Source organism: Tachypleus tridentatus, chromosome 13 (assembly GCF_004210375.1).
Source record: "Tachypleus tridentatus isolate NWPU-2018 chromosome 13, ASM421037v1, whole genome shotgun sequence".
NCBI classification, from domain to species: Eukaryota; Metazoa; Arthropoda; class Merostomata; order Xiphosura; family Limulidae; genus Tachypleus; species Tachypleus tridentatus.
In genome coordinates this window covers 267,334,875-267,358,672 of record NC_134837.1, presented here as the reverse complement: position 1 = coordinate 267,358,672, position 23,798 = coordinate 267,334,875, and the positions used below count along the sequence as shown (strand labels likewise).

General features: G+C 34.2%; 1 protein-coding gene and 1 long non-coding RNA gene across 6 annotated transcripts in view; one reads left to right on the top strand and one right to left on the bottom strand.

The window, feature by feature from the left end:
- LOC143237613 (glycine receptor subunit alpha-2-like) overlaps window positions 1-23,798 on the top strand; it is a 60,996-nt gene that overhangs the window by 30,742 nt on the left and 6,456 nt on the right. Inside the window, exons 2-5 of one of the 3 annotated variants that reach the window (XM_076477061.1) lie at window positions 6,824-6,966; window positions 10,299-10,366; window positions 14,762-14,991; window positions 20,703-20,785. In XM_076477061.1, coding sequence (XP_076333176.1) covers window positions 6,824-6,966; window positions 10,299-10,366; window positions 14,762-14,991; window positions 20,703-20,785 — 524 coding nt within the window. Of the gene's footprint in view, window positions 1-6,823; window positions 6,967-9,355; window positions 10,083-10,298; window positions 10,367-14,761; window positions 14,992-20,702; window positions 20,786-23,798 lie in introns of those variants that run through there. The other 2 variants (XM_076477062.1, XM_076477063.1) reach the window with 2 other exon arrangements.
- The window catches only part of LOC143237614 (uncharacterized), a 29,718-nt gene continuing 21,226 nt past the window's right edge, over window positions 15,307-23,798 (bottom strand). For all 3 annotated transcript variants that reach the window (XR_013020166.1, XR_013020165.1, XR_013020164.1), the window contains one exon: window positions 15,307-22,889. This is a non-coding gene — a long non-coding RNA (uncharacterized LOC143237614). The remainder of the gene's footprint in view (window positions 22,890-23,798) is intronic.

Sequence of the window (23,798 nt, the reverse complement as noted above, 5' to 3'; positions counted from 1 at the left end):
TGTTAAAAGTCTCAGCTTGGTTGGGTTATTTACTAGTGTGATGTAACTTTAAGATCAACCAGTTGGGAATCACTAATTTAAATTTTAAAGTTTTGTTAACTGGTAAAAGTCTCAGCTTGGTTGGTTTCTTTACTAGTGTGATACAACTTTAAGATCAACCAGTTAGGAATCACTACTTTAAATCCTAAGGTTTGGTTGACTGGTAAAAGTCTCAGTTTAGTTAGTTTCTCTACTAGTGTGATACAACTTTAAGATCAACTAGTTAGGAATCACTTCTTAAAATACTAAGATTTGGTTAACTGGTAAAAGTCTCAGCTTTTTTGGTTTCTTTACTAGTGTGATACAACTTTAAGATCAACCAGTAGGAATCACTATTTTAAATAGTAAGGTTTGGTTGACTGGTAAAAGTCTCAGCTTAGTCAGTTTCTCTACTGGTGTGATACAACTTTAAGATCAACCAGTTAGGAATCACTTCTTAAAATACTAAGGTTTGGTTAACTGGTAAAAGTCTCAGCCTGGTTGGTTTCTTTACTATTGTGATGTAACTTTAAGATCAACCAGTTGGGAATCACTAATTTAAATACTAAAGTTTTGTTAACTGGTAAAAGTCTCAGCTTGGTTGGTTTCTCTCCTAGTGTGATAGAATTTTAAGATCAACCAGTTAGGAATCGCTACTTTAAATACTAAGGTTTGGTTGACTGGTAAGAGTCTCAGCTTGGTTGGTTTCTTTACTAGTGTGATAGAACTTTATGATCAACCAGTTAGGAATCACTACTTTAAATTATAAAGTTTGGTTGACTGGTAAGAATCTTAGATTAGTTGGTTTCTTTACTAGTGTGATGCAACTTTAAGATCAACCAGTTAGGAATCACTACTTTAAATTATAAGGTTTGGTTGACTGGTAAGAATCTTAGATTAGTTGGTTTTTTTACTAGTGTGATGCAACTTTAAGATCAACCAGTTAGGAATCACTACTTTAAATACTAAGGTTTAGTTAATTGGTAAAAGTCTCAGCTTGGTTGGTTTCTTTACTAGTGTGATACAACTTTAAGATCAACCAGTTAGGAATCACTACTTTAAATACTAAGGTTTGGTTAACTGTTAAAAGTCTCAGCTTGGTTAGTTTCTCTACTTGTGTGATACAACTTTAAGATCAACCAGTTAGGAATCACTTCTTAAAATACTAAGGTTTGGTTAACTGGTAAAAGTCTCAGCTTGGTTGGTTTCTTTACTAGTGTGATGCAACTTTAAGATCAACCAGTTAGGAATCACTTCTTTAAATACTAAGGTTTGGTTAACTGGTAAAAGTCTCAGCTTGGTTGGTTTCTCTCCTAGTGTGATAGAATTTTAAGATCAACCAGTTAGGAATCGCTACTTTAAATACTAAGGTTTGGTTAACTGTTAAAAGTCTCAGCTTGGTTAGTTTCTTTACTATTGTGATACAACTTTAAGATCAACCAGTAGGAATCACTATTTTAAATAGTAAGGTTTGGTTGACTGGTAAAATTCTCAGCTTGTTTGATTTCTTTACTAGTGTGATACAACTTTAAGATCAACCAGTTAGGAATCACTACTTTAAATCCTAAGGTTTGGTTGATTGTTAAAAGTCTCAGCTTGGTTGGGTTATTTACTAGTGTGATGTAACTTTAAGATCAACCAGTTGGGAATCACTAATTTAAATTTTAAAGTTTTGTTAACTGGTAAAAGTCTCAGCTTGGTTGGTTTCTTTACTAGTGTGATACAACTTTAAGATCAACCAGTTAGGAATCACTACTTTAAATCCTAAGGTTTGGTTGACTGGTAAAAGTCTCAGTTTAGTTAGTTTCTCTACTAGTGTGATACAACTTTAAGATCAACTAGTTAGGAATCACTTCTTAAAATACTAAGATTTGGTTAACTGGTAAAAGTCTCAGCTTGGTTGGTTTCTTTACTAGTGTGATACAACTTTAAGATCAACCAGTAGGAATCACTATTTTAAATAGTAAGGTTTGGTTGACTGGTAAAAGTCTCAGCTTGGTTGATTTCTTTACTACTGTGATACAACTTTAAGATCAACCAGTTAGGAATCACTACTTTAAATACTAAGGTTTGGTTAACTGGTAAAAGTCTCAGCCTGGTTGGTTTCTTTACTATTGTGATGTAACTTTAAGATCAACCAGTTGGGAATCACTAATTTAAATACTAAAGTTTTGTTAACTGGTAAAAGTCTCAGCTTGGTTGGTTTCTCTCCTAGTGTGATAGAATTTTAAGATCAACCAGTTAGGAATCGCTACTTTAAATACTAAGGTTTGGTTGACTGGTAAGAGTCTCAGCTTGGTTGGTTTCTTTACTAGTGTGATAGAACTTTATGATCAACCAGTTAGGAATCACTACTTTAAATTATAAAGTTTGGTTGACTGGTAAGAATCTTAGATTAGTTGGTTTCTTTACTAGTGTGATGCAACTTTAAGATCAACCAGTTAGGAATCACTACTTTAAATTATAAGGTTTGGTTGACTGGTAAGAATCTTAGATTAGTTGGTTTTTTTACTAGTGTGATGCAACTTTAAGATCAACCAGTTAGGAATCACTACTTTAAATACTAAGGTTTAGTTAATTGGTAAAAGTCTCAGCTTGGTTGGTTTCTTTACTAGTGTGATACAACTTTAAGATCAACCAGTTAGGAATCACTACTTTAAATACTAAGGTTTGGTTAACTGTTAAAAGTCTCAGCTTGGTTGGTTTCTCTACTTGTGTGATACAACTTTAAGATCAACCAGTTAGGAATCACTTCTTAAAATACTAAGGTTTGGTTAACTGGTAAAAGTCTCAGCTTGGTTGGTTTCTTTACTAGTGTGATACAACTATAAGCTCAACCAGTTAGGAATCACTTCTTTAAATACTAAGGTTTGGTTAACTGTTAAAAGTCTCAGTTTGGTTGGTTTCTTTTCTAGTGTGATGTAACATTAAGATCAATCAGTTAAGAATCACTACTTTAAATACTAAGGTTTGGTTAACTGTTAAAAGTCTCAGCTTGGTTGGTTTCTTTACTAGTGTGATACAACTTTAAGATCAACCAGTTAGGGATCTCTTCTTTAAATACTAAGGTTTGGTTAACTGGTAAAAGTCTCAGCTTGGTTGGTTTCTTTACTAGTGTGATGCAACATTAAGATCAATCAGTTAAGAATCACTACTTTAAATACTAAGGTTTGGTTGACTGTTAAAAGTCTCAGCTTGGTTGGGTTATTTACTAGTGTGATGTAACTTTAAGATCAACCAGTTGGGAATCACTAATTTAAATTTTAAAGTTTTGTTAACTGGTAAAAGTCTCAGCTTGGTTGGTTTCTTTACTAGTGTGATACAACTTTAAGATCAACCAGTTAGGAATCACTACTTTAAATCCTAAGGTTTGGTTGACTGGTAAAAGTCTCAGTTTAGTTAGTTTCTCTACTAGTGTGATACAACTTTAAGATCAACTAGTTAGGAATCACTTCTTAAAATACTAAGATTTGGTTAACTGGTAAAAGTCTCAGCTTGGTTGGTTTCTTTACTAGTGTGATGTAACTTTAAGATTAACCAGTTGGGAATCACTAATTTAAATACTAAAGTTTGGTTAACTGGTAAAAGTCTCAGCTTGGTTGGTTTCTCTCCTAGTGTGATAGAATTTTAAGATCAACCAGTTAGGAATCACTACTTTAAATAGTAAAGTTTGGTTAAGTGGTAAGAGTGTTAGCTTGGTTGGTTTCTCTACTAGTGTGATAGATCTTTAAGATCTCACTTCCAAAAAATGAGAGATTCCAGTTAATAAGAAAAGAGCACCCTAAGTGGTACAGCAATTTGTCTGTGAACTTACAACGCTTATAACTTAGGGTTTCGATACCCGTAATGGGCAGAGCACAGATAGTCAGTTATTTAGCTTTGAGTTTAAGTAAAAAGAAAGAAGTAGACAAATAAAAACCTCTCCAACAACATAGGTAAAAAACAGCTGTAACTACAACTACTATTTTCTGTCGTAATTTGCTTATTTTATTTTGGACCTAACCCCATTGCTAGCAAAATGTATATATTTCGGATTTAAGTCTCATGACATAAACCTGAAAATGAGGAAACCATCTTTAATATCAGCACACAACAACTAAGATATATATTTTGTTTCAAGTGTAGAGAGTTTCTGAAACGCAGGAAAATATTGTTTCCAAATACTGTTGGTTTGGTGGTCTGCCAACCGTGGATGTGGAAACCGAATGTTTAAAGTAGTACACCTACAGACATATCAATGGGGAAGAGGAAAGGTTTATGTGAAATACTCAAAATATATATGGCCAATAAAACGTGAGAAAAGCAAAACTTTAACAAACTTGAAAATAAATCTAGTCATTCGTGATGGAGGTACAACACGTTTAGTTAGTCTGATGTAACATTTCAACAATATTACTGACAAATGTGTACACTCGTATTTCAACTATAGTAGCAACAGATGTGTACTCTCGTATTTCAACAATACTAGAGACAGATGTGTACACTGGTATTTCAACAATACTAGAGACAGATTTGTTCAGTCGTATTTCAACAGTATTAATGACAGATGTGTTCAGTCGTATTTCAACTACATTAACGACAGATGTGTACACTCGTATTTCAACAATACTAGAGACAGATGTGTACCCTGGTATTTCAACAATATTAGAGACAGATTTGTTCAGTCGTATTTCAACAGTATTAATGACAGATGTGTATACTCGTATTTCAACAATACTAGAGACAGATGTGTACACTCCTATTTCAACAATATTAGAGACAGAGATGTACACTCCTATTTCGAAAATATAAGAGACAGATGTGTACACTAGTATTTCAACAGTATTAGAGACAGATGTGTACACTCCTATTTCAACAATATTAGAGACAGATGTGTACACTCCTATTTCGACAATATAAGAGACAGATGTGTACACTAGTATTTCAACAGTATTAGAGACAGATGTGTACACTCGTATCTCAACTATATTAACGACCGATGTGTACACCCATATTTCAACAGTATTAATGACAGACGTGTTCAGTCATATTTCAACTATATTAACGACAGATGTGTACACTCGCATTTCATTATTGTTAGAGACATATATGTACACTCGTATTTTAACAGTATTAACGACAGATGTGTACACTCGTTTTTCAACTATATGATCGACAATTGTGTACACTCGTCTTCCAGTGCTGTCCTGGAAACATAGTTCTAACAACACAGTGACAGAAATAAACTATAAAAAATTGTTTAAGAACAAACTAAATGAAACATAGCTCTACGACACCTTGCGGTTGATTTGTTGGGGAAAATAACAAACAGTATAGATGTAACAGTATTTCAATAAATAACCATATAAATTTAATATTTAGGTTTAAGTAACTTTACACTTATATATAACCATGGTAATGATAGTATCTTGAGAGCATTGTAATTTAGTCCATCACTGAGAGGTATTATAACGGTATTTAACAGTATTCTAATACTTTCCTTAGTTACCATGGTAATAAAGGGGTCTCAGGTTTAGTTAAATACTCCCGTAGATACCATTTTTTTTAATTAAGTGATTAATTTCCACATTGTCCTGAAATTCAACAATATAATTTTCTGTATGATATTTTTTTAAATTTTCAAATTCAGTAAAAAACCTCCTATTAAATTCTTATTATTAAGCACGCTATACTATGTTCAAAAACAGTTTTTTATTTTTGGAACTAAATTGTAGTTTATTGTCTGAGAAATGTACATTTCAATTTCAACATGTTAATTTGTACTACTCACAAGTCATATTAATCGTCACACCTCCTGGTGACACGCTTTTTAATACATGTTTGTGCCCAGTATTCTTAATGCTATAAGTTTGTCTAGCAATGCTGGTTAGTTTAACGAGTTGACTTAGTACTGTTAACCCGGATATTATTGGTTAGTTGTAACAATGCTGGTTAGTTTAACGAGTTGACTTAGTACTGTTAACCCGGATATTATTGGTTAGTTGTAACAATGCTGGTTAGTTTAACGAGTTGACTTAGTACTGTTAACTCCCATATTATTGTTTAGTTGTAATAATGCTGGTTAGTTTAACAAGTTAACCCCAATACTATTGGTTAGTTGTAACAACGCTGGTCAGTTTAAACGTGTTTGTAAAGAAACAAGCAATCATGACTATTTCCTTTTAATGTAAGCTTTCCAATTTAAAAGTAAATAATTTTACTTACAATCTTTGGTTTCAATATTAAATAATATTGAAAAGTATTGGAAAGTAGTTCTAACGTTTGTGTCACAAATCACGTAAATACAGTTTCCGTTTCATTTTCTTACACTTTTTTAATTCCATAAATCAAAATCAGTCTATGAAATATATCATTTGGTTTTTTCTTATAAACGAATTAATGACAGTTCTAAAAGGAAGCATTCCACGCAGTTTTATGTGATTTTTATGAACAGGCCTTATAATTTCTATTTACTTTTACAAACCACAAATGACAAAAAAACAACGTAAATGTAGATTTATTTTTTCTTCTAATTACGTATATTTAGAACCTATAACATGGTATTTAGTTTTGTTATATATTTTAAAACTTTGAACGCATTTTTTTTCGTATTGAGAAGAAGTTCCTCGCTCTAGGCCTAAAAAAAACTGTCTTCTAACAAACAGTAGTTGGAAAGATATTTCATCTGAAATACACATGAAACCACAAAACATAAACAGCAGAACGGTTCTATATCAACAATGTTTTAAATTTTATATCCTCTGACTTGTCGAAGTTTCGTTCATTGTTTAAATGGTACAAAACTTTCTGGGTTTTTTTTTCACAGCTTTCAAGTGAACCAGACTTCCCATCTTGATAACGTCACACAATTACACGAAGACCATCCCCGAGCAGAAGCTCCTCGCTTGTCCTTCCTAGATAAGGTGCTGCAAGGTTACGATAAACGAGCGTGGCCTACGTATGGAACAGGTGATTCGAAGATTAGTTTTAGTCAAGTTGAGAACTTCTATAAATCATTAAATGGTTACTAACACCACTTTCATGGATTTCTGGAATATCATAAAATATATCATCTCTTTCTCTGTTTCCATTTCTAAAGCGATATTCAAAATAAAACGTTTTTGAAAAGGTTATAAGAAATTCAATCTTTGCACTGAAGTTTTATTTGAAATTCAACCAGAACATCTGTACTATTTATACATTTTTGTCATGTAACCTTCCAATTCTCGTAATCATGATTTCAATGTATTTCTCAAATATAGTAAACTATTCAAAAAGTAACTTAAAATCGATATATGGAAGCTGAAAACAACATGAAACGGGATTAATTTTGTACTTGTGTGTTATCACATGAAGAGTCAGTCTGTACAAGAATGATATAAGATGAAGAGTCTGTCTGTACAGGTGTGTTATCACATGAAGAGTCAGTCTGTTCTAGCTTTACATAAGATGAAGAGTCTGTCTGTACTAGTGTGTTATCAGATGAAAAGTCTGTCTGTACTAGTGTGATATCAGATAAAAAGTCTGTCTTTACTAGTGTGTTATCACATAAAGGATCAGTCTGTTTTAGTGTGATATCAGAAGAAGAGTCTGTCTGAACCTGTGTGTTAACACATGAAGAGTCAGTCTGATTGGTTTGGTTTGGTTTTTGGAATTTCGCATAAAGCTACTCGAGGGCTATCTGTGCTAGCCGTCCCTAATTTTGCAGTGTAAGACTAGAGGGAAGGCAGCTAGTCATCACCACCCACCGCCAACTCTTGGGCTACTCTTTTACCAACGAATAGTGGGATTGACCGACACATTATAACGGTCCCACGGCTGGGAGGGCGAGCATGTTTGGCGCGACGCGGGCGCGAACCCGTGGCCCTCGGATTACGGAGTCAGTCTGAACTAGTGTGTTATCACATGAAAAATCAGTCTGAACGAGTGTGTTATCACATGAAGAGTCAGTGTGTTCTAGAGTGATATCAGATGAAAAGGCTGTCTGTACTACTGTGTTATCACGTGAGGAGTCAGTCTGTTCGAGCGTGACATAAGATGAAAAGTCTCTCTGTACAAGTGTGTTATCACATGAAGAGTCAGTCTGTTCGAGCGTGACATAAGATGAAAACTCTGTCTGTACTAGTGTGTTATCACATGAAGAGTCAGTCTGTTCGAGCGTGACATAAGATGAAAACTCTGTCTGTACTAGTGTGTTATCACATGAAGAGTCAGTCTGTTCGAGCGTGACATAAGATGAAAACTCTGTCTGTACTTGTGTGTTATCACATGAAGAGTCAGTCTGTTCTAGTGTGATATCGAATGAAGAGTCTGTCTGTTCCATTTTTTTCACATGAAGAGTCAATGTGTTCTAGTGTGAAATCAGATGCAACGACTGTCTGTACTACTGTGTTATGTGTTATCAGATGAAGATTCTGTCTGTACTAGTGTGTTACCATATAATGAGTCAGTCTGTTCTAGCGTTACATAAAATGAATAGTCTGTCTGTACTAGTGTGTTATCAAATGAAGAATCAGTCTGAACTAGTGTGTTATCACATGAAGAGTTAGTGTGTACTTGTGTGATATCAGATGAAGGGTCTGTCTGTACAGGTGTGTTATCACATGAAGAGTCAGTCTCTTCTAGTGTGATATCAGATGAAGAGTATCTCTTTATCACATGTCTGTTATCACATGAAGAGTCAGTCTGTTCTAGAGTTACATAAGATGAAGAGTCTGTCTGTACTAGTGTGTTATCAGATGAAAAGTCTGTCTGTACTACTGTTTTATCACGTGAAGAGTCAGGCTGCTCTAGCGTGATATAAGGTGAAGAGTCTGTCTGACTAGTGTGTTATCACATGAAGAGTCAGGCTGTTCTCGCGTGACATAAGATGAAGAGTCAGTCTGTTCTAGTATGATATCGAATGAAGAGTCTGTCTGTTCCAAATTTTTTTCACATGAAGAGTCAGTGTGTTCTAGTGTGAAATCAGATGCAACGACTGTCTGTACTACTGTGTTATCAGATGAAGAGTCTGTCTGTACTAGTGTGTTACCATATAATGAGTCAGTCTGTTCTAGCGTTATATAAAATGAATAGTCTGTCTGTACTAGTGTGTTATCAAATGAAGAATCAGTCTGAACTAGTGTGTTATCACATGAAGAATCAGTCTGTTCTACTGTGATATCAGATGAAAACTCTGTCTGTACTAGTGTGTTATCACATGAAGAATCAGTCTGTTCTACTGTGATATCAGATGAAAGTCTGTCTGTACTACTGTTTTATCACATGAAGAGTCAGTCTGTTTTAGCGTGATATCAGATGAAGGGTCTGTCTGTACTACTGTTTTATCACATGGAGAGTCTGTCTGTACTAGTGTGATATCAGATAAAGTGTCAGTCTGTACTAGTGTGTTATCACATGGAGAGTCTGTCTGTACTCGTGTGATATCAGATGAAGTGTCAGTCTGTACTAGTGTGTTATCACATGGAGAGTCTGTCTGTACTAGTGTGATATCAGATAAAGTGTCAGTTGGTACTAGTGTGTTGTCATCTGAAAAGTTAGTCTGTAGTTATTCTGTGCGACTGAGAGCAGTTTGTTTAGAACCTGTGAAACAATGTGGAAGAAAGATTTAAATTCTAACAATAATTATATACGATTCCCTTTGATGTGATGGATGTAACGATCCACGTCTGTCTGTACACAGTGTACCTGCAATCGTGATTATAATTAATATTGACCTGTAATTAGAGCTATATAGATCAGAAATTTGCATCTAATTAAATACACATTTGTGTATTTTATCTGTTGATACTAAACACTATTTAGAGACGACATTATTGGAGTTATCTACGTGGTTCCTCCAGCTCAGTAGATTTGGTTTAGTTGAAGTTCCGCCGGTGAGAACGTGACTTTGAACTCGCAGTTTAGGTTTTATCCAGTTCGAGACTGATTTGTGCAAACAAGCATTTTGTCCTTGAATAAGCGACTTTCCCTGAGTTGTTTTATCCTATTGAGAATGAGCAGTAAGTTTGGTAACAAGTGTTAGTCGGGGTCGGATCGACATCTTGACTATGGGAAGATGGACTTGAAATTCTTGTTTAGCTTAAGTATTTACTAAGTTTTATAATTATATACCACAAAATAATCCTTAACATTAAAACTAATTAGTAATAATATTAAATATGTGTATTTATTATTAACCGATACTATTAGTTAATCTAAGATCTTATTAAAATATGTGGTACAATATGCCTACTGAAAATGTAAAGAAAAACAGTTTGTAATATGTCCAGTAATGATATTATGGGTTAAATATTTTCCAGACAAACCTACATATATCAGGGTTAACGTCTATATTAACAGCCTGGGCTCAATTAGTGCATCGAATATGGTAAGTTTTATTTTATCAAATCGATAGAAATGTCTGTAATGGAAATGTATTTTCATGCTCTCCACTAAACGCCCAGCATGTCGATGTGGCTGGAGTGCTGGACTCGTATCCGAGTGTCGTCGGTTTGAATACTCATCACACCAAATATTCCCGCCTTTTGAGACGTGGGGGCGTTAAAATGTTACTAACTAGTTCGTGCGAAATTACAAAACAAACAAGCAAATCCTCTAAACATGTTAATTAGTATAATGAAATAACAATATGTGCTGTATTTAAATTAGTGTAATGATAAAGCTGTGTGTGCTGTATTTAAGTTAATGTAATGATAAAGCTGTGTGTGATGTATTTAAATTAATGTAACGATAAAGCTGTGTGTGATGTATTTAAATTAATGTAACGATAAAGCTGTGTGTGATGTATTTAAATTAATGTAATGATAAAGCTGTGTGTGATGTATTTAAATTAATGTAACGATAAAGCTGTGTGTGATGTATTTAAATTAATGTAACGATAAAGCTGTGTGTGCTGTATTTAAATTAATGTAATGATAAAGCTGTGTGTGATGTATTTAAATTAATGTAATGATAAAGCTGTGTGTGATGTATTTAAATTAATGTAATGATAAAGCTGTGTGTGATGTATTTAAATTAATGTAATGATAAAGCTGTGTGTGATGTATTTAAATTAATGTAATGATAAAGCTGTGTGTGATGTATTTAAATTAATGTAATGATAAAGCTGTGTGTGATGTATTTAAATTAATGTAATGATAAAGCTGTGTGTGATGTATTTAAATTAATGTAACGATAAAGCTGTGTGTGATGTATTTAAATTAATGTAACGATAAAGCTGTGTGTGATGTATTTAAATTAATGTAATGATAAAGCTGTGTGTGATGTATTTAAATTAGTGTAATGATAAAGCTGTGTGTGCTGTATTTAAATTAATGTAATGATAAAGCTGTGTGTGATGTATTTAAATTAATGTAATGATAAAGCTGTGTGTGATGTATTTAAATTAATGTAATGATAAAGCTGTGTGTGATGTATTTAAATTAATGTAACGATAAAGCTGTGTGTGATGTATTTAAATTAATGTAACGATAAAGCTGTGTGTGATGTATTTAAATTAATGTAATGATAAAGCTGTGTGTGATGTATTTAAATTAGTGTAATGATAAAGCTGTGTGTGCTGTATTTAAATTAATGTAATGATAAAGCTGTGTGTGATGTATTTAAATTAATGTAATGATAAAGCTGTGTGTGCTGTATTTACGTTAGTGTAACGATAAAGCTGTATGTGCTGTATTTAAATTAGTGTAATGATAAAACTGTGTGTGCTGTATTTAAATTAATGTAATGATAAAGCTGCGTGTGCTGTATTTAAATTAATGTAACGATAAAGCTGTGTGTGATGTATTTAATGATGTTACAATACGGTCTACAATTGTTGTTCTTTCATGTCGTTGTTTATAATTGTTTTGTTTGTTTCTTTAATTTCACATAAAGCTACTGGAAGACTATCTGCACTAGCCGTCTGTAATTTACTTGTGTAAAACTAGATGGAAAACAGCTAATCATCATCATCACCATCCATCCACCGCCACCTCTTGAGCTTCTCTTTTACCAACGAATGGTAATGACCGACACATTAATTTGCCCCCACAGCTGAAAGAGCGAGCATATTGGGTATGACGGGAATTCGAACCCGCAACTCTCGGATTACGAGTCGAGGGCACTAACCACCCTGGCCATGCCTGATTCACACTGTGTAACTCTTAGTAATAAAAGTCCATTGTTAATTGTTAAGTTTGTTTATTTGTTTGTTTCTTCTACAGCCACGTTTGGCTATCTGCTTTGTTCACCGAGGGGAATCGATCCCCAGATTTAGCGTTGAAAGTCCGTGAAGTTATATGAACGGGGAACCTTAATATTAACTTCACTTTATTGCGACATGTTATGGAATAATGTATACAAATAGAGGGCACTGTGAACGTTTTGAATGTTTAACCATCAGATATATGATGTAGGTGGCGCGATTGGATTTTTACTGGTTGTAGCCAACAAAGGTAGCACTGACAAAAAGTGGATAGCATGGTAGGCACGTGAGGTACTCTGCAGAAATACATTACGCCCTCTAGCGGTGTTATTGATCTCAATATTTTTCAGATGTAATGATTCATTGACGATATGTAGAAGAATATAAAATTGCTAATAACGTTGATACTTATACCCTCCACTGTGTCCGACCCCGTCGCACAGTGGTATGTCTGCGGACTTACACACTAAATCCGGGTTTCGATACCCGTGATGGGCTGAGCACAGATAGCCCATTGTGTAGCTTTGTGCTTACTTCGAAACAAACAATCCATTGTGTCCTCCTAGTGGTCAAAGTAAGTTTACAGATGTATAATCTAAGATTAGGAAATTCGATTTCTTATGGGGGACAGTGTATATAGATTGCCCATTGTTAGCTTTGCACCAAGAAATCAACACCAATTCATGTATAGTTTTAAAGTACGACTATCTATATAGTTTGGGTGTAAAACAGAGGAAGTAAGTATTTTCCAAGTACAATTTATTTAGTAGATGTTTATTATTCTACTGAATGTAGACTCCAGTCAATAATGCATAGTGCTTTCTTATGCCTGTCTCTTATTCAACTAACATAATAACCTTTCTATTCGTGGACAGAAACCTTTTAACACTCTTTCAATATATTTATTTGTTTCACAAACACACCCATTCTCCTTCCAGAGAACGTTTTACAATACTTTCACGAGTTTTAAAAACAAACCCCACCTTCTCTTTCTCGGGAGAATCCTTTTTACTTTCAAGATGTTTGTTTAAAGGTTTACAACACACGTGGACAAAAACTGAATTACTTTTACCAAGATGGCGTGATAGTCTGACGCGCTTGTTAAAGGAAGAAAATGAAGTTAAATATATTAAAATATAAAAAGAAAAATATACAACTTTGCGATTACCTTAAGCAAACCATGATTTTTACCATTTATTGTTCACGTTGTCCAAACCAAAATCTTTGTTCTATTTAACGATGAGCAGCAACAATAAATTCTCCTCACGGAAACAAAGAAATTTTATTCGGAGTAAGATTTTGTTTTATCTCTGGGTTCGTGACTATAAATGTTTTGGAACCATATGAGATACAGAGTCCTTTAAAAATGTATCTATACCTATATGCTTTCGAAGTTTTCGTAAAATCGTTGTTGTAAATTAGTGTAAAATATTGTAAGACTAAAATATAAACACTGTTAAAGTTATGGACATGTATAAAAGAACTTCTGAGTTATAACCAACTTATTGTTAAACGATTTATTCGTAACTGGGAAAATCTCCAGTGATTTAAACAAGGTACTTTAATGATTATTTTAAAATGTTATTAGTCTGTTTCAAACAGGAAATAGACAGTTCTGGTTCTGTATTGAGTATGAAATAGATAATTTTTTTTTTCAAACTCAAACAATAAATAGAACTTTGTGTTTCTAATATAAAAAAAAAAGAAAACTCGTGTCTGGTTCTATTTTGACAATGAATTAGAAGTGTCTGGTTATATACTAACAACGAACTAGAAGTGTCTGGTTATATACTAACAACGAATTAGAAGTGTCTGGTTATATACTAACAACGAATTAGAAGTGTCTGGTTATATACTAACAACGAACTAGAAGTGTCTGGTTATATACTAACAACGAATTAGAAGTGTCTGGTTATATACTAACAACGAATTAGAAGTGTCTGGTTATATACTAACAACGAATTAGAAGTGTCTGGTTATATACTGACAACGAATTAGAAGTGTCTGGTTATATACTAACAACGAATTAGAAGTTTCTGGTTATATACTAACAACGAATTAGAAGTGTCTGGTTATATACTGACAACGAATTAGAAGTTTCTGGTTATATACTGACAACGAATTAGAAGTTTCTGGTTATATACTGACAGCGAATTAGAAGTGTCTGGTTATATACTAACAACGAATTAGAAGTTTCTGGTTATATACTGACAACGAATTAGAAGTTTCTGGTTATATACTGACAACGAATTAGAAGTTTCTGGTTATATACTGACAGCGAATTAGAAGTGTCTGGTTATATACTAACAACGAATTAGAAGTGTCTGGTGATATACTAACAACGAATTAGAAGTTTCTGGTTATATACTGACAGCGAATTAGAAGTGTCTGGTTATATACTAACAACGAATTAGAAGTTTCTGGTTATATACTGACAACGAATTAGAAGTTTCTGGTTATATACTGACAGTGAATTAGAAGTGTCTGGTTCTGTTTCAAATACGAATTAGACTACCTGTTCATGTCACAAACACACTAAAATACAAATGCATTTCTGAACACTATTTTTTGTTAAAGGACTACATTCTCGACATTTACCTTCGCCAGTCCTGGCAGGACCACAGGCTCAACTTGACGAGTTACGGAATATACGAGACGGTAACTCTGAATGCACACGACCTGATTAACCGTATTTGGAAGCCTGATTTATTCTTCAGGAATGTGAAGGAAGGGTTTTTCCACATGGTTACTGTTCCCAACATGTTGATAAAGGTTTCTCCAGAGGGCGATATCCTTTACAGCATGAGGTAAGGCTGACATGAGAGATAATCTATGGATACCACCTGTTCATATTTCCACGTCTCTACATATTCTATAAATAACATCTGTCCATATTTACCCTTCTATAAATAAATGTTTCAGTTTGTAATTCTTAGTTATTGTCATACATATTGCTGATTAACGAAACCCTGTTATTTTTATTGGAATTTTTATATTAATTTTTTCATTGGCTAATGGAAACTTAAATCCCTCCAGTTGGTTCATCTCTAAGTCTAAAAGTTTAAATATTAATACTGTAAGACAGTTTTATTAGCATAAATAAAATCACGACCTATACCTCCATAAAGTAGTTTATTAGTTCAACATTTCACTATTACAGTTTTATCAAAACATGCTACAAGTTATCTAATACAAGGTAATGTAATGACTCACTGACGAAATGTCTAGGTAAGATAAAATGGGTGTATAATAAAGTTGATTCTCAAACACTTCATTCTATCAGCAGTAAGATTACACAAGTGTAATTTGAAACCTGAGATTCGATGGATAGCGTGAAATAGCCCATTTTGTATTAAGGAATTTATAGGTCATCTACAGCTTCCGATGACACTTTGATAGCAAAATATTAAGCTGATATAGTCATTTTCTGGATATATAAGTTGTTATTTTATTTACGTTTCTAAAAATGTCTATACTAAACTCAAGTCTAGGTTTAACGAAGTTAAAACTATTAATATTATGAGAACACAAAATAATGTAATGGAAAATAAAAGATTTATGTGTGTATTTCCCTGGTTTGTCCAACGTTAGTGAATGTGTTACGTGCTATCCAACCTCAACACATACTTGATCAATAATCCTTCTGATATTGTCAGATTGTGTCTCACGTGTTAGATGTTCCGCTACTGTCAGATTGTGTCTCACTTGTTTGATATTCTGGTACTTTCAGACTGTATCTCACGTGTTAGATGTTCTGCTACTGTCAGATTGTGTCTCACTTGTTTGATATTCTGATACTGTCAAATTGTTTCTCACGTGTTAGATGTTCCGCTACTGTCAGATTGTGTCTCACGTGTTTGATATTCTGGTACTTTCAGACTGTGTCTCACGTGTTAGATGTTCTGCTACTGTCAGATTGTGTCTCACTTGTTTGATATTCTGGTACTTTCAGATTGTGTCTCACGTGTTAGATGTTCCGCTACTGTCAGATTGTGTCTCACTTGTTTGATATTCTGGTACTGTCAGATTGTGTCTCACGTGTTAGATGTTCCGCTACTGTCAGATTGTGTCTCACGTGTTTGATATTCTGGTACTTTCAGACTGTGTCTCACGTGTTAGATGTTCTGCTACTGTCAGATTGTGTCTCACTTGTTTGATATTCTGGTACTTTCAGACTGTGGCTCACGTGTTAGATGTTCTGCTACTGTCAGATTGTGTCTCACTTGTTTGATATTCTGGTACTTTCAGACTGTGTCTCACGTGTTAGATGTTCTGCTACTGTCAGATTGTGTCTCACTTGTTTGATATTCTGATACTGTCAGATTGTGTCTCACGTGTTAGATGTTCCGCTACTGTCAGATTGTGTCTCACTTGTTTGATATTCTGATACTTTGAGACTGTGTCTCACGTGTTAGATGTTCTGCTACTGTCAGATTGTGTCTCACGTGTTTGATATTCTGGTACTTTCAGACTGTGGCTCACGTGTTAGATGTTCTGCTACTGTCAGATTGTGTCTCACTTGTTTGATATTCTGGTACTTTCAGACTGTGTCTCACGTGTTAGATGTTCTGCTACTGTCAGATTGTGTCTCACTTGTTTGATATTCTGGTACTGTCAAATTGTGTCTCACGTGTTTGATATTCTGGTACTTTCAGACTGTGTCTCACGTGTTAGATGTTCTGCTACTATCAGATTGTGTCTTACTTGTTTGATATTCTGGTACTGTCAAATTGTGTCTCACGTGTTAGATGTTCTGCTACTGTCAGATTGTGTCTCACGTGTTTGATATTCTGGTACTTTCAGACTGTGTCTCACGTGTTAGATGTTCTTCTACTGTCAGATTGTGTCTCACGTGTTTGATATTCTGATAATGTCGGATTGCTTCTCCTGGGAATTTCATGTAGTTAAAATTGACTTTATTTACACTTAAAACAGTTTTACTTTCAGTTTAATGAATCTAGATTGTTCATACATCATATTTGTTTTCTTCGTTTGTTTGTTGAAATTTCTGTAAAGCTACCAGAGGTCTATCTACACTAGCTGTCTCTAGTCTGAGCCGATTGAACAAAGAGAAGACCGTGATGACGAGACGACCCACTTGTAGGGATAATTATATACATAAAAACCTCCAGAACCGATACACAGTTTAAAACAGGAATCCACCAAAAAAATCACCCATACTGGACATTCCTTGGGACTACGCCCATGAAACAAAACAAAAACTCAACATACTAAGAAACCAAATAAAAACAGCCATAAAACAATGCTCACCAGATAAAATTAACGATGAATTAGACAAAATAAAACAATACTTCATCAACATCAATAAGTTTCCTCCACAAACCGTAGAAAACGTTATACGCACACACCTAAACAGAAAGCAAAATCAACCAACTAAAGTAAATATATCTCACGAATTAAAAAAATCACGAAACCGTATACTGCTGCACACCATATATTCCTGACATCAGCAGAAAAATAACCAACATTTGGCAAAAACTAATAACAAAATATGACATTACAGTTAATACCAAATTTATTCAAAAACTAGGCACAAAACTGAGGTCTGTACTACGTAAAAACTACACTGACAAACACCACACCAACATTATTTATAAAATACAATGTGATAACTGCCACGACTTCTATATTGGAGAAACAAGTAGAAAAATGGAAACCAGATTTAAAGAACATAAAAAGTCATCTTCACACGTTTTCGAACACTGCAAATAAATTAAACACAACATAACCATGAAAAACACTCAAATACTAAATAAAGAAACAAACATAAACAAACGCAAAATTAAAGAAACATTACTTATACGACAACTCAAGCCCAAAATAAACAAATACAAAGGAACTTCTTTATAGCTATATTAATAAATATAATGAAACATCAAGCACGCCCTCTACATTCCTACACTCAGTTACACAACCCCCTTCAAACATGTGGTTAGTTATCGGTCAGTTAACTCTTTTTTCTTTGTGAACCTGACGATGACCGAAGAAAGTCGAAATGTTGTTCGCTCCTCTAAATAGTGCTTTCTCTATCCATACCAGCCGTTTTTAATATATAATGAATAAAGAGAAGGCAGCTTGGTCAACAACGTCAATCATTGACTTTTGGGCTACTTTTTATCAACGATAAGTAGGATTGATAGCCGCATTATAACAACTGAAAGCGCGAACGTGTTCGGTAATGTGATCCGAACCAACGACTGATATGTTGCCCTAACCACAGCAACAAGAAAAAACCGTTAAGAAAATGAAACTTAGCAAATGTAAATAACGATTTCTTAACATCATAAACATGTGGCTTTTAACTCTATATAATTTCAGTAACACCAGAGACACGTAAAAGATGTGTAATACATTCTTTCTCAATAAATGAATTTTTTTAGGACATTACGTTACTTAGTAGTAAGATGAAGGAAACATAACACTAAAATTCGGACTTCAACACACACATTTACCAGAAGAAATGAGTAACAACATGCTATAAGCTGTGTAGCAACAACAATAAAACACATGCTCTAAGCTATGTAGCAACAACAATAAAAACATGCTTTAAGCTGTGTAGCAACAACAATAAAAACATGCTCTAACCTGTGTAGCAACAACAACAAAACACATGATTTAAGCTGTTTGCCAACAACAATAAAACGCATGCTTTAAGCTGTGTAGCAACAATTATAAAAACATGGTTGGAGCTGTGTAGAAAGAACAATAAAACACATGCTATAAGCTGTGTAGCAACAACAATAAAACACATGCTATAAGCTGTGTAGCAACAACAATAACACATGCTTTAAGCTGTGTATCAACAACAATAAAAACATGCTTTAAACTGTGTAGCAAAAACAATAAAACACATGATTTAAGCTGTGTAGCAACAATTATAAAAACATGGTTGGAGCTGTGTAGAAAGAACAATAAAACACATGCTATAAGCTGTGTAGCAACAACAATAAAACACATGCTATAAGCTGTGTAGCAACAACAATAACACATGCTTTAAGCTGTGTATCAACAACAATAAAAACATGCTTTAAACTGTGTAGCAAAAACAATAAAACACATGATTTAAGCTGTGTAGCAACAACAATAAAACACATGCTTTAAGCTGTGTATCAACAACAATAAAAACATGCTTTAAACTGTGTAGCAACAACAATAAAACACATGATTTAAGCTGTGTAGCAACAACAATAAAACACATGCTTTAAGCTGTGTATCAACAATAATAAAAACATGCTTTAAACTGTGTAGCAGCAACAATAAAACACATGATTTAAGCTGTGTAGCAACAACAATAAAACACATGCTTTAAGCTGTGTATCAACAATAATAAAAACATGCTTTAAACTGTGTAGCAGCAACAATAAAACACATGATTTAAGCTGTGTAGCAACAACAATAAAACACATGCTTTAAGCTGTGTAGCAACAATAATAAAAACATGGTTGGAGCTGTGTAACAAGAACAATAAAACACATGATTTAAGCTATGTAGCAATAACAATAAAATGCATGCTTGAAGCTATGTACAACAACAATAAATCATGCTTTAACCTGTGTAGCCACAACAATAAAAACATGCTTGAAGTTGTGTAGCAACAACAATAAAAACATGGTTGGAGATGTGTAGCAACAATAATAAAAACATGCCTGAAGCTGTGTAGCAACAACAATAAAAACATAGTTGGAGCTGTGTAGCAACAACAATATAAACATGCCTGAAGCTGTGTAACAACAACAATAACAACATAGTTGGAGTTGCGTAACAACAAGAATAAAAATATGTTTGGCGTTGTGTAACAACAAGAATAAAAACAAGCTTGAAGCTGTGTAGTAACAACAATAAAACATGTTTTTAGCTGTGTAACAACAATAAAAAAGCAAATGCTTTAAGCTGTGCAGCAAGAACAATGAAAAGCATGCTTCAATCTGTGTAGCAACAACAATAAAAACATGCTTGGAGCTGTGAGTAGCAACAACAGTAAAAACCTCCTTGAAGTTGAAAATCGATCATTCTAAATTAACAGATGTATGAAGTATGTATCTTGAAACGGTAAATTAAACTGGTTAAACAAAGATGGCGAACTAATTCATCAGTGTTATATTTTCAAACATGACGTATTCTCCTCTCTTATGTAAGGTGTGGTGCTCAGCCCGGCTATGAAATCAAAAGATCGTGGTTTGTGTCCAACTTCCGCATATAGTACTCCTAACTTGGGTCATTCCTTTATTATGAAAATGACAGTCAAATCTCTCTCCAACATTAGAAGAGTGAAAGAATTACATGATGGGTGCTTTTGACCAGGTGTCTTTTCTTTTGTCTGTAAGTTCAAAAACCTTCGGTGGTTGTTTAAGGTGATCTACCACAGGTTTCCTCGACTATTTTAAACAAAATCGTTTTCTTAGTTAAATTAAATTAATCACAGACAACGTTTCGTATGAAACTATGTGTAGTTGCGAGTTGCGAGCCAACTCTTTATTTGGACGTTTCTGTTTTTCAGACTAACGCTACGGTTGTCGTGTCACATGACGTTTCGCCACTATCCTCTAGACACTCAACAGTGCTATGTCCTCGTGGGCCCGTGTACGTATTCGAAATTTAAATAAGAAAATTGTAATATTTCTAGATCTTCTCCCTACCATGTTTAAATAGTTCAAACGTAAGGCTTAAAAATCTGGTTTTGTAAAATTATTTAAAAGTAAAACTAAACTCGAAAATCTAAAATATTAATCTTTATTAAATATATTTTAATTAATATTTCCCTCAAACTAATAAACTGTAGAAGTAGCCTGTTTTATAGAGAGATTTATTGTTCATGATTGATGAAAGCAGTTCAAGTAGGCTGTTTTTTAGATACATTTATTGTTCATAGTTGATGAAATCAATTTAAGTAGCCTGTATTATAGAGAGATTTATTGTTCATGATTGATAAAAGCAGTTCAAGTAGGCTGTTTTATAGATATATTTATTGTTCAGGGTTAATTAAATCAATTCCACTAACCTGTTTCATAGATATATTTATAAGGTGATATATTGTCACAGATGATAAACAAATCAGTTCTATTTGGTGACACAGTATCAAAGATAAGCAACAAGTCAGTTCTATTGGGTGACACAGTATCAAAGATAAGCAACAAGTCAGTTCTATTGGGCGACACAGTATCAAAGATAAGCAACAAGTCAGCTCTGTTTACTTCGGTATCAAAGAGAACAAGTTAGTTGTATTTAATTACACAGTATCAAAGATAAGCAACAAATCAGTTCTATTTGGTGACACAGTATCAAAGATAAGCAACAAGTCAGTTCTATTGGGCGACACAGTATCAAAGATAAGCAACAAGTCAGCTCTGTTTACTTCGGTATCAAAGAGAACAAGTTAGTTGTATTTAATTACACAGTATTAAAGACAAGCAACAAGTCAGTTCTATTTGTTGGCACGGTATCAAAATTAACAAATCAGTTCTATTTGATGCCATGGTATCAAAGATAAGCAACAAGTGAGTTCTATTTGATGATCCGGTATCAAAGATACTCAACAAGTCAGTTCTATTTATTGGCACGGTATCAAAGGTAACAAGTTGGTGCTGTGGTTCTGTTTGGTGACACGATATCAGAAGGAACAAGTTGATTCTGTGGTTCTGTTTGGTGACACGATATCAGAAGGAACAAGTTGGTTATGTTTGGTGGTTCGGTATCAGAAGGAACCAGTTGGTTATGTTTGGTGACACGGTATCAGAAGGAACAAGTTGGTTATGTTTGGTGACTCGGTATCAGAAGGAACAAGTTGGTTCTGTGGTTCTGTTTGGTGACACGGTATCAGAAGGAACAAGTTGGTTATGTTTGGTGACACGGTATCAGAAGGAACAAGTTGGTTATGTTTGGTGACACGGTATCAGAAGGAACAAGTTGGTTCTGTGGTTCTGTTTGGTGACCATCCACTTTCGTCCTTTCACCCTCTCTACTCTTCAGAATTCTTCCAGAACCCATTTAACAACACCTTGACTACGTTCTTCTTCTGGACGGATGTTTACTTCCATCGCCACTGTCTTCCATTACCTTTTTAGTCACGGATTTTCCGTTGTTAGTTTGTTTGTTTAATTTCAAGCAAAGCAATGAATGCATTAGCCCTCCCTAATTTAAAAATGATAGAATAGAGTGAAAGCAGATAGTCAGTCAACGCCATTCACAGCCAATCTCTAGGCCACTCTTTAACAACTGAAAGTGGAATTTACCTTTACTTTATAAAGTCCCACAGTTAACAGTGCGAGCATGTTTGTTGATGGAATTGTAAACCGTGATCCTCAGGTTAAGAATTTAGCGCTGACGTCCACACCCACTGTACAAGTAGCATTCCATCTATTTAAGACCTTGTAGATGCACGCCAGCTTCGAAACTGACATTTGTAAACAGTTCAGTTGGTGTGATCTTGTTTAAAACAGTTGCATTTTTTCAGTTAAGTAGCATTACAACAAGTGATGGCCTGAAGCCAATTTTCAGCTAAAAGTCGCTCCTACTAACCCTAAAAAAAACAACATTGTTTTTGTGTGTCTTTTTCATATGTAATGTATTTGACATAGAATGCATCAATATCCTCCTCCTATATTTGAACAACCCACTTCATCATCCCTACTGTCACCATCAGTCAAGCTTTCCTCTGGTGCAGATCAGACATTGTTGACAGCTCCGCCTGCCAAGTTGAAAAGTAATTACATTTATACACCTATTTATTTATTATTTTACTACAAAATAAGATAAAAAAATGATTAACTTTCAACCATTCGTATTTTTACTTTCAAATCTCGAAGTATGCAGGAAATAGAAGAAAATCTGGGATTTAATCTAAGTGGGTCCTGGTTAAAATTAGTTGTAACAAATTCGTTTTAAACAAAATCTTACTAGAAGCCTGCCTGTGTGACAAACATATTAGCCTCGTGTCATAGTTTCAAATCTAATTGATGTTGGTATTCCTGTTAAAGTTACCCAGAAAAAAATGAATATAAAGAGGCCGTTGTTTCTCGAAACGTTTAGATAAAATTTGTTTATATCTTTATTTGTTTAACTACGTTAAAATAATAATACTTTTTTAAAGTTAATTCCGAATTAACACGAGTATTATTTAAAAATAGAACTATTTTGTTTTTTTTAATTTTGCGCAAAACTACTCGAGGGCTATCTGCGCTAGCCGTCCCTAATTTAGCAGTGTAAGACTAGAGGGAAAGCAGCTAGTCATCACCACCCACCACTAACTCTTAGGCTGCTCTTTTGCCAACGAATAGTGGGATTGATCGTCACATTATAACGCACCCACGTCTGGGAAGGCAATCATGTTTGTTGCGACCGGGGTTCGAAACCGCGACCCTCAAATTACGAGTCGAACGCTTTAACACGCTTGGCTATGCAGGGCCCAAATAGAACTATAAATAACATACTTAATAATCATGATTACACATGCACATATACCGTGCACAAACCTAATTTGGCTTAACCTCAGAGAATGTAAATCTGATAAGTTTTTACAGCGAATGTATACCTGATTAAGCTTAATCACAAAACATAAATGACTGATTAGGCTTAATCACCGAAAAAAAAAAAAAGA